This window comes from Piliocolobus tephrosceles, chromosome 1 (assembly GCF_002776525.5).
Source record: "Piliocolobus tephrosceles isolate RC106 chromosome 1, ASM277652v3, whole genome shotgun sequence".
Classification (NCBI taxonomy): domain Eukaryota; kingdom Metazoa; phylum Chordata; class Mammalia; order Primates; family Cercopithecidae; genus Piliocolobus; species Piliocolobus tephrosceles.
This window is the reverse complement of record NC_045434.1, coordinates 196567138-196578393: the sequence shown is the minus strand read 5'-3', so window position 1 is coordinate 196578393 and position 11256 is coordinate 196567138. Positions and strand designations below refer to the sequence as shown.

General features: G+C 56.3%; 2 protein-coding genes across 2 annotated transcripts; one reads left to right on the top strand and one right to left on the bottom strand.

Moving 5' to 3' along the window:
• The first annotated feature begins 1147 nt into the window (after positions 1-1147).
• On the top strand, positions 1148-4717 carry FAM110D (family with sequence similarity 110 member D). Its single transcript, XM_023219869.2, has 2 exons — positions 1148-1240; positions 3275-4717. The coding sequence occupies exon 2, from the start codon at positions 3355-3357 to the stop codon at positions 4174-4176; it is 822 nt and encodes a 273-aa protein (XP_023075637.1). The 5' UTR covers positions 1148-1240; positions 3275-3354; the 3' UTR covers positions 4177-4717.
• Positions 4718-5866: 1149 nt separating this feature from the next.
• On the bottom strand, positions 5867-11107 carry C1H1orf232 (chromosome 1 C1orf232 homolog). Its single transcript, XM_023219291.3, has 4 exons — positions 10559-11107; positions 7795-7878; positions 7587-7684; positions 5867-6205 (listed from the first exon to the last, which is right to left on the bottom strand). The coding sequence occupies exons 1-4, from the start codon at positions 10640-10642 to the stop codon at positions 5926-5928; spliced, it is 546 nt and encodes a 181-aa protein (XP_023075059.2). The 5' UTR covers positions 10643-11107; the 3' UTR covers positions 5867-5925.
• Between the last annotated feature and the right edge of the window lie 149 nt (positions 11108-11256).

Sequence of the window (11256 nt, the reverse complement as noted above, 5' to 3'; positions counted from 1 at the left end):
GCAATAAAAACCTCTTATCAGGAGATGGGCCTTGGGTTTTCAGACCCATCACTGACTTGACAGGCAGAGGGTACAGTTCCAAGCGTGGATTTGGAGCTGGGCTTTGGGCATCTCTCTCCCCACTCAGCTCCTGTTTCCTTACTCATTAAGTGGGGGGGTCATTCCTGCTGGACCCCTGTCTAGGGTCCTTGTTGGGGAGCCGTCAAAGGAGATCAGAGAGCACAGATGGGAATGTGCTTTGCAAACATGAAAGAGGGCTAGAAAGGAGGAGGAGGGACTTGGGGAAGGTGGCCAGCCAAGAGGGGCAAGGATCCTTTGGCCTGGGCATTGGTCTTTGTCTGGGCTGGAGAGTTTAGTTTGCCTGCTGGGGAAAGGGGAGGAGCTCTCCTATGAGGTAAGGTTTCACCTTGAGACATAATGTGTCAGAGAAGAAACTCTGATGGAAGAAACTCTAAGAGGCTCCAAGTGTAGGCAGAGAAGGAAGCGGGCTGAAGGACCTGGGCTTGGCCCTGGAATCAGCCCCTCATCACTGTCTTCCCAGGTAATCCCATCTACCATAAGAGGACTTTGGGCAGAGGCAGCTCCAGTGGGCTCCAGGGTCACCTTCATGCCAAGACTTGCCGCCATAGGCTCACCTGCACATCTACAGCACCAATGCCCCTACCCTTAGGCTGCAGATTCCTGGCCTCACCCCTAGGGAAACCAGGCTTGACACCATCCAGCACCCAGACCAGGACAGGTCTCAGCCTGCTACAGAGGGAAAAATGCAAGTCGACTAGAACCCTGTTCTGCCTTCCCATTCAGACTGTCAGAGCATCTGCCACAGCCCAGGGAGGGGGCTGATCTCACATACGGAGCCCCCACCTCAGGCCTTTGGAGGAAGCCTAGGGATCAGGAGGCCTTGTTTGGAGTCCTGGTTCTGCCCAAGCTCACGGTGCTTCCACAGCCAATCACCTAACCCGGTAGGGACTGTTTGATCATCTGTAAAATAAAGGGAGCTGGACTTGGTTCACAGGTCTCCTCAGCGCAGAGACTGTGATCAGGAAAGAGTTAATGGAGGCTAGGATCTGCCTCAGGAAGGCGAGGGTTAATTTGGGGGGCGGGGGTTGGAGCCTCTCTGCTTTTCCTGTGGAGAGTGAGGTTTGGCTGCCACCAAAGTTACTTCTAGTCCCTGCTGTCCACTCCTGCCCTCAGTCTGGACCTGCCCAAGGACCCCTGCAATTAGGCCTCCCATGCAGAGGTGAGTGTACCCTGAGCCCAGGGCTCTGGTAGGAAGGAACCCAGGGGCCTGAGGGCAGGGAGACTGGTACCAAACTAGTGAGCCTGAAAGATGGCCCATTCCCAGAGCAGAAGCCTTGGACAGAGTTGGGAACACAAGCTTCAGGACAGGGAGAAGGCAGGCAAAGGAATGGAGGGCCCGAGACCGCCTGCCAGGCTTCTAGGGCGGGATGTCTGAGGTCCAGCCTCCAGGCTAGCCCAGAAGGCAGGGAAGAGGCTGTGGATGACAGACTATTTTGGTCCTTGTGATTAGGGACTTTTTATAGTCTCCCTGCTCAGGGCTGGGGAGAAGAGGAGAGGACAGAGGGCACCCATGGGGTCAGACAAGCAGTGCCTTCCTGGGACTTTGGAATCCAACCCACTGCCCAGGAGACTCCCTGGGAGACTGGGAGGGGGACACTGCCAGACTCCCCTTAGTTTCCAGGCCTCAACTACCCATGGGTAGACTGATTACACACTAGGTGCTGGGTGAAGGGGTGGGCTGGGCCTGGCAGGGTCCCTGTCCCAAGGCCTCTCATAGACCCCTTCCCCGCTTCCCTAGTTAATTCTGTTCCTTTGTTGTCCCCAGATCTAAGGTCACTCAGCCTTCAGGACTCAGGGGGAGTAGGGGGAGATAGGGGTGGGGTCGGGTGTGCAGGGCCATGTGGGTGGCCCATTCTGTTACTGCCAAGAGAACTGTCAGCTCTTGATTTACAACCCCTCCTCGCCCCTTGCCCCAGCAGAAAGGAGGTGGAAAAGGGTCATGAGGTCTTAGGATAAAAAGGGGACAAGGACCCTGAGGGCAAATTTCTGGGAGTGGGAGTGCAGGTTATTAGGAAGAATTAGTGGAAGGAACTTTTTGGTGAGGCAAGGGGCCCATTTCTAATGGAAATTGCTTGGTTTTATAGCAGCAGGAATACATGCAAAATATATCAGTGAGTTTTTTTTTCTTTTTGTTTTCTTTTCTTTTTTTTTTGAGACGGAGTCTCGCTCTGTCGCCCAGGCTGGAGTGCAGTGGCGTGCGATCTTGGCTCACTGCAACCTCCACCTCCCAGGTTCAAGTGATTTTCCTGCCTCAGCTTCCCAAGTAGCTGGGATTACAGGTGTGCGCCACCACGACTGGCTAATTTTTGTATTTTCAGTAGAGATGGGTTTCACCATGTTGGCTAGGCTGGTCTGGAACTCCTCACCTAAGGTGAGCCACCCAACTCGGCCTCCCGAAGTGCTGGGATTTCAGGCCTGAGCCATCGGGCCCCGCCTCAGTAGGAAGTCGTGATAGGCAAGTGAGAGATCCAATCTGAACTGCAAGACAAGAAACCTGGGTTCCAGTCCTGACTCCTAACTCTTAATAGGACCTGAGCAAGCCCCCCTCCTCTCCAGGCCAATTTCCTCCTCATGAAATGGAAATGCAAAGGTTAAACAAGGTGATGTTTACAGTTTGGCATTCTGCGATCCCCTTGGCAGGGGCAGAGTAGCTGGCATAGCTGATAGGGCCTGGGGACCACCTCCCTCTCCTGCCCCGATGGCCCTGCTGGGCCTGGGCAGGGCAGTTGGCTGCAATTACTGGAGATTCCTACCCTGTGGTTATATCCCTGACCTCGGGTGTTTGGGGGCGGGAAGGGTGGGCCCTGCTGGAGCCAGCCTGTGGCTGGGAGCCTCCTTGTCTTGGGCTCAAAGCTGCTGGGTTGGGAAGAGGTATTTTTTCCGGTTGAAGCCACTTTCGGGAATTGGGCCGGGTTTCCTTTTCCAAGTGTCCTGCTTGCTGAGGCCTGCTCGCATGGCCCTGTGGCCAGATTGGGGCACCTTCAAAGGGGCATATGTTTCTGAGTGGCCAGAGAGACCCCGCTCAGTGTCTCTGAAGGACAGGGAAAGGGGAGGGCCTGAGCCTCTGCTCCCTGAACGTGGCACCGGCTAACCTGGATGGGAGAGGGTGGCTGACTGATCTATACTGAGGAATGCCGGCAGGGGAGGACCAGGGCATTTCCTCCCCTTCCCCGACCTTCCTCTCTCCCTGCAGGTCTGTGAGAGCCCAACTCAATTGCTCTTGGCCCCCTGGCTGGCTACTTATGGGGCACTGTCCTGAACAGCTCTGCTAAGATGCTCCTGGCCCCTCCCTCCACCCCGTCCAGAGTCCGGACCCCCAGCGCTGTGGAGAGGTTGGAAGCCGACAAAGCCAAGTATGTCAAGACGCACCAGGTGATAGCTAGGCGACAGGAGCCAGCCCTGCGTGGGAGTCCTGGGCCGCTCACGCCGCACCCCTGCAACGAGCTGGGGCCCCCTGTATCGCCCAGGACCCCCAGACCGGCCCGCCGGGGAAGTGGCAGGCGGCTGCCGAGGCCTGACTCCCTCATCTTCTACCGCCAGAAGCGGGACTGCAAGGCTTCGGTGAACAAAGAGAACGCCAAGGGCCAGGGGCTGGTGCGGCGCCTCTTTCTGGGTGCCCCGCGGGACGCTGCCCCGAGCAGCCCGGCCTCCACAGAGCGACCTGCGTCTTCAGGAGGTTGGGCCGCGCCCCAGGATGCCCCGGAAGCGGCGGGAAAGCGGGCGCTGTGTCCCACGTGCTCACTGCCCCTGTCGGAGAAGGAGCGCTTCTTCAACTACTGCGGCCTGGAGCGCGCGCTGGTGGAGGTGCTGGGTGCAGAGCGCTTCTCCCCGCAGAGCTGGGGGGCCGATGCCAGCCTGCAGGCCGGAACTTCCCCGCCGCCCGGCTCCGGGGACGCCAGCGACTGGACATCCAGCGACAGGGGCGTGGACAGCCCGGACGGCGCGGGCGGCGGCGGCGGCGGCGGCTCGGAGGCAGCCGGCTCAGCGCGGGACGGGCGCCCTCCGGTGTCGGTGGTGGAGCGCAATGCGCGCGTCATCCAGTGGCTGTACAGCTGCCAGCGCGCCCGCGGACCGCCGCGCGAGTCCGAGGTGTGACCGCCGCGGCTCCAGAGCCGACTTCCCAGGGAGTGCCGAGCGCGGGGCTGGCCCCGGGTACCGACAGGAATACCCCGCTTCTGGCGCGCTGGCTGCCTTTGCGTAAGCCCTTCCCTCTGGAACTCAGTTTCGCGTCTGAACCTTGGGGAAGTGGGACAAGTTGTTGCCGAAGGCCCTGCGCCCGCGGCGAAGGGGGAGGGAGAGGCCTCGTGGTCCTTGTGGAGGCCCGGTCTGGGGAGTCACGATTGGGGTGGGAGATGAGCAAACCTGCTGAATAAAGTTAAAACGTTATTTAAATGGGGAGCTGAGGAAGGAGGCAAACTAGTTTTCGTGGTTAAGCGCGTGGGTTTTGAAGTGTGTGCTCCCGGCTGACTGTGTGACCCTGGGCAAGCACTTGACCTCCCTGGATGCAGCGGCAACCCCTCGGTTATTAAGGAGGGAGGAGTAGGGGATACAAGTATTTCAAAATAGTTGTAATGCGCATGGCAAAGTATCAAGCATATAGAAAGTGCTCAATAAAGGGTAACTGCTGTGACTTCTACCGAATGAGTACTAACACGGTTGTGATCTCCACTAGCCTCCAGGTCGATCCAAACTACAGCTGGGAATAACGCGCTTTGGGAGTCCGAGGGGGCCTCTGCTCCAGAAATCTGGGCTCCACCAGTTCCTAAAAGGTCCCCATTCCCGCAGTTTTGCTGCCCCGGTTGTGGTCACTGGGTATGAAGGGCTGAGATGTGGAGGATCCAACCTTTCGGACACGAAAAGAAGGGAACCGGGCCGGCGCGGTGGCTCAGGCCTGTAATCCCAGCACTTTGGGAGGCCGAGGAGGGCGGATCACGAGGTCAGGAGTTGGAGACCAGCCCGGCCAACATGGTGAAACCCCCGTCTCTACTAAAAATACAAAAATTAGCTGAGCGTGGAGTGTGCGCCTGTAATCCCAGCTACTCTGAAGGCTGAGGCAGGAGAATCGCTTGAATCCGGAGGCAGAGGTTGCAGTGAGCCGAGATGGAGCCATTGCACTCCAGCCTGGGCGACAGGGGGAGACTCCGTCTCAAAAAATAAAAATAAGTAAAAAGAAAAAAAGAAAAGAAGGGAACCTTTTCTGCCAGCCCGCAGGCTCCTGCCACTGCCTCCCTTTCCTGCAAGGACACACAAGATCGCCTATTTTCATCACAGGTTCCCACCTCCCAGCCTTCTTCCTTCATGGGCCTCCTTCCTCAGACTTGGTTGCCATTCCTTTTCTCTCTACTCTTCCTTCTCGGAGATAACATATATTCTCCTCCAGGAAGCTTTCCTGAATGCCCCAGTCAGCCTCACCTGCTCTGAGCTCCCAAGTGCAGCCCTATTTTTGGGCCTCAATTTGTCACCTTTTGTGGGACCCGCTGGTAGTCTGGGTTCTCTAGTTAATCTTTGACCTTTTCCTAGTACCGGGACGGCACACATAGTAGAGCCACAGGCACAGTTTGTTGAATTAAATGAGGCTGGAGAGGGCGATGGACGCAGTCCTCTGGAGCTCCCCAACTTCCTGGAAAGTTGTACCTTAAATAAAAAACCCATCCTGATATGCGGGCTGACTCTGGTCATTTTCGCCTTGTATGTTTGGTGAGCTCCAGTTGGACTCCGCCCGAGGTCGCCCCCCGCAAAAGCAGTCTTTCTGGATGTCTGGACAAAAGCACGCGGTCACACAGACTGTGGGGCCTGGGTTTTTATCAGGGGTGGGAGCAGCGGGCGCCGGGTTCGGCCAGCCCGCTAGTCGCCCTTGGGCGCGGCTTTCACCCTCATCTCCGCCAGTTTGTGAGTGAGGAAGCCCCACTTGAAGCCGGCCACCGGCTCGGCCTCCTGCGACTCGGGGCGCTCGGCGGCCTCGTCCGCGGGTTCGGGGTCCGGCTCCGGAGTGGGCTCGGTGCCACGCAGCATGGACGCCGCCGCCGCCTGCTGCTGCTGCCACCTGCTGGCGAACGCGTCCCAGAAGCCCGGACCGCGCGCCTCAGCCGCCGCCGCCTGCGAGGGGGGTCGCGCCGCCAGAGGGCTGCGGGAGAGGGCCGCGGTCAGGGAAGCGGTCGAGCGGTCCCGGGGAGGAACATCGGACAGGAGGCTGGGCCGAGGGACAAGTTTAGTGGGGCCGGGGGAACCTGGGCGGAGTCAGGGGCAGTGGTGAGGAGCAGGGTCAGGTGACCAGTGGGGGACCGGGACGAGGAGGCGGGTCAGGGCCTGGAGGCAAGGGGAGGGCTCAGAGGCCCTGGAAAAGGGGACTGGGGTGGGACAGGGTCAGGGGATTAGGCGAGGGGTGTGGAGGGAGGCGACCGGGATCAGGATCCCTGGGGAGAGAATGAGGTCAGGGGTTCCGGCGTGGCTCGAGGAGGGATGCTGGAGGCTGCCCCAGGTCTGGGAAGCTGGAATGATCCCTGGGAGAGCAGGTGGGAGCGGGAGGGGCTGTTCAGATCCCACCTGAGGGAAGCCCTGGGGAAAAGAGAGGGAGCCCGGACAGGGATCAGGTCCTGAGATTGAGGGAAAGGGGGACTAGGGGCACAGGAGAAAGGTGGAGCAACAGGAAGGCCTAGGTCAGAGCCTTAGGGGACAGCAGGGGACTCAAGAGAGGTGGGAAGATGTTGGGGGGAAGGGCAGTCACAGAGAGGTGATGAAGCTTGAAGTGGAAGCCTCGAGTCCAGGAAGTTTCTTGAGGAACCAGGGGTGAGGGTGGGGGGAAAGAATGGAAACCTGGGGGCAGGAGAGGCTGCTGGGTCATGGGGACCCTAGGAGAAAAGAATAGGGTCAGTGGTGAGAGGGGGATGTGACCAGGATGGAGAAAAGGCAGAAATGGAAAATGTGCCAGAGATAGAGCCAGGAGGGAGACTGAGGTCCTGGGTCCCACCCGCTAATCTTCGGCATCAAAGACCTTCTAAGACAGTGATTCCCAAAGCAGCATGCTGCAGGGCCCTGGTGGGGCTTGCTGAAAACATGGCTAGATCTCTAAGACGCTGCCACATCGGCAAAATCGGAGTCTCTGAAGGAGGGTCCAGGAATATGTTTGTGACACGCTTCCTTGGGGGGTGAGGGTTTAGACAATACTTGGGAACCTTGGAGCTGGATCACCTATTGCAAACACCTAAAGGTATTCTCCATTCTTGGATTTTAGAGAGATGGCCCCTCCCAAGCGGATGGGTCCAGGGAGCCCATAAAATACCTTCTAGCACCTCAATCCCAACAGCTGGTCAATTCCTCCAGAGATTTACCCTAATCTCCCAGTTACGCTGATTTGGCCTGTTTCCTGCTGAGAGAAGCAAACAGCCTGGGACTGCCCCTCCCCAGCCCTCAGTGGTTAGAAAGACAAACAAACCAGAAGGAAAGGACCAGGCAGAAGGGGGACCTCAGGCCCCTTCCAGAACCACCACAAACACACACACACATACTGGTCAGCGCAAGGCTCTGATGGTAGCAGCTTATCTTCATCTTCTTTGTTAAACAGAGATGACATTGTCAGCCAGCCTTTCACCCCGACCCCCTGAACCTGGGAAAGGGGTTGGGAGTCAGGGAAGGGGCCCAGCACAACCTCCCAGGACTCCACAGAAGCCTCTGCCAGGCTGCCAGGGTTGGGGTGGAAGAAGGGTGAAGACTCACCCGGCGGGCCAGCTGTGACATGGGATTGAAGGTCTCCTCCGTTGGTTCTGCTGTCTCAGACTCCACTAATGCTGGGTTCTCCCTCTGGGACACAAGACCCCCACACTGCATGAGAGAGGCCGCAGAGGAGTGGGATCTCCCTCCTCCACTGCTAGCCTAGTACACACAGACCAGGCACCCCAAATCCCACAGAACTAAACATACTTATACACTCCACAGATCCACAAGGGCAAATGGGAATGCATACAGATATACCTGCAGAGTAAATCCCTGCAGACAACCTTTTTCCTCGTGTGTGTGTGTGTGTGTGTGTGTGTATGTGTGTGTGTGTGTCAGAGTCTTGCTCTGTTGCCCAGGCCAGAGTGCCATGGGGTGCAGTGGCACGATCTCAGCTCACTGCAACCTCTGCCTTCTGGGTTCAAGTGACTCTCCTGCCTCAGCCTCCTGAGTATCTGGGATTACAGGCACCTGCCACCACCCTGCTACTTTTTGTATTTTTAATAGAGATGGGGTTTTACCATGTTGGCCAGGCTGGTCTTGAACCCCTGGCCTCAAGTGATCTACCCATCTCGGCCTCCCAAAGTGCTGGGATTACAGGTGTGAGCCACTGGCCCGAGCTGCAGACACCCCTTGAGCACACATACTTGCCCACCACAGACACATCCATATACACTCAAAAGCATGTGGACGGCCGGGCGCGGTGGCTCATGCCTGTAATCCCAGCACTTTGGGAGGCCGAGGTGGGCGGATCACGAGGTCAGGAGATCGAGACCATCCTGGCTAACACAGTGAAACCCCATCTCTACTAAAAATACAAAAAAATTAGCCGGGCGTAGTGGTGGGCGCCTGTAGTCCCAGCTACTCTGGAGGCTGAGGCAGGAGAATGGTGTGAACCCGGGAGGCAGAGCTTGCAGTGAGCTGAGATGGCGCCACTGCATTCCAGCCTGGGGGCAGAGCGAGACTCTGTCTCAAAAAAAAAGCATGTGGACATGGTCATGCACTCTGATGTAGACACACACCTGTACATGAGCATGCCCCACATGGCTACAGCTCTTCTTCATCGTACATAGACGTACGTGTTGTGAGGTACCTATACAAGGACACACACAGTTATACCATTCACACCTGTGCACTTATACCACCACAGAAAGCTGTACGGAGGCCCATCTGCAACACACAAAACCTCTCCACCCAACCACAGATACCAAAACACATACACCATACAAACATAACACCTACAAATGTCTACACAGAGGCATGCAGGCATAGACTGCTGGCCAAAATGTTCACACCTACACATACACCTTCACTGGGGATTCCACACAGACACTGCTCACACCAGTTACCCACCGACATTTCTGCACAAGCCCAGCTTTAGACACCAACCTCTCCAGACGTTCAAGCATTCAAACCATTCTCTGCCCCTCTCAACCAGTTCCTGCCTCTGCCACGCTTCGTGTGATTGTGTGACTGCCACTTATCACAGCCTCCAGACATAAGACTGTCCCTGGTTTCAGAAACTTTGCTGTTGTCATTGTTATTTTGAGACAAAGTCTCACCTGTCGCACAGGCTGTAGTGCAGTGGAGCCTTGACCTCCCTGGGCTCAAGCGATCCACCCACCTCAGCCTCCTGAGTAGCTGGGACTACGGGTGTGGTGCCACCGTGCCTGTCTAATTTTTGTATTTTTTTGTTGAGATAGCGTTTCACTACGTCACCCAGGCTGGTCTCAAAATCCTAGGCTCAAGTGATCCTCCTGCTTCAGCCCCTGAGTACATGGGATTACAGCTGCCCGCCACCATGCCTAGCTAATTTTTGTATTTTTAGTAGAGGCAGGGTTTCGCCATGTTAGCCAGGCTGCTCTCTAACTCCTGACCTCAGGTGATCCACCCTTTGTGACCTCCCAAAGTGCTAGTATTACAGGCAGGAGCCACTGCACCCAGCCTGTTTTTTTTTTTTTTTTTTTTTTTTTTTTTTTTTTTTTGAGACAGAGTCTTGTCCCGTCACCCAGGCTGGAGTGCAATGGTGCAATCTCGGCTCATTGCAACCTCCGCCTCCCAGGCTCAAGCAATTCTCCTGCCTCAGCCTCCCAAGTAGCTGGGATTACAGGCGCACGCTGCCACGTCTGGCTACTTTTTTTTGTATTTTAGTAGAGACTGGGTTTCACTGTGTTGCCCAGATTGGTCTTGAACTCCTGAGCTCAGGCAGTTCACCCGCCTTGGCCTCCCAAAGTGCTAGGATTACAGGCATGAGACACCGTGCCCAGCTCAGCCTGGTTTTTTTGTTTTTGTTTTTGTTTTTTTTTGTTTTTTTAACGTCAGAACAACACATGGTCTAAGTATGGCTTTGATCTGATGCTGCTACAGTGACCTTTCTAGTATAGGCGCCACTCCCCCTACCTCTAGTAACAGGGGGCTCACTATATCACTTCTAATTCTACTCCCATTAGAAAGTTGTGTCCACCTAAGTGTGCCCATGTGCCTACTGCCCACTGGTCCTAGAATAATCTCTTCCATGTGGCAGCCTCGAGATCTTTGGAGACAGTGGCCACTCCTCCCGTGGTCCCTAAGTCTTTTCTTCTTCCTCAGTTTTCTTGAATGTCCTGGCTTTCTGATGCTGCACCATGCTCTTTACCATTCCTGAATGTGCCGGTCTGCACAAATGTGGCCCCCCCACCTCCAAGCCTATCCTGTGCCCCACTTCATACTGCTCATTCCCGTTGCCCTTCTGCATATGCTCCACCCAGCATGCATGGATGGTACCCACCTCCTCTGCCAGGTCTTCCTCAGATTCCCCACTCAGGGTCTGTAGCACTTTGGACTTGTAGGTTTTCCAGAAGGCCTGGTTCATGGCTGCAGAGGGAAGGGGTCAGGCACCCAAGCACAGGAAGGTGGTGGCTCAGTGGACACCAGTGAGTCTGGCTCCAAGAACTTGGTGAGGCCAAGAGCCTGTCCGAGGGATCCAGTGACTTCATTAAAGATGCACCAGCCTCCCCAGCTGGCACAGTGCCCAGGAGGTGAACCTGATCCAAATGAGTCAGGGGGGTGGGGGATGGAACAGGCTTCTGCCACCTTAGCCCCTTGTCTTGACCCATATTGGCCAAGAATAACGAAGACATCTGTCTCTAGAGAGGCTTTCTTCCTGGGCCTAGGAGTACTTGAGGTTGTTCATCTCTTAGCATGGCTCCAGGAAAATCTTCTTCCATTCACAAAATCCTGAGGTCTGGGACCCACACTAGAGCCCCTGTGACTGTAGTCATACCAGTTGTGTCCTCAGCAGGGCTCCACCCCTGTCCCTACTCAGCCTCAATGAACTGGAGCAGGAAGGTCCCCAGTCCCCCAGTGGGCACCTTGGGCTTACATTTCACTCCTTTGTCTGGGTTGGAAACTGATTCCTCTCCCCAGGGATACACGTGCCTGTCTCCTTGTTTCCTGGCAACAGATTCCAAAGAGCTGGAGCCCCTG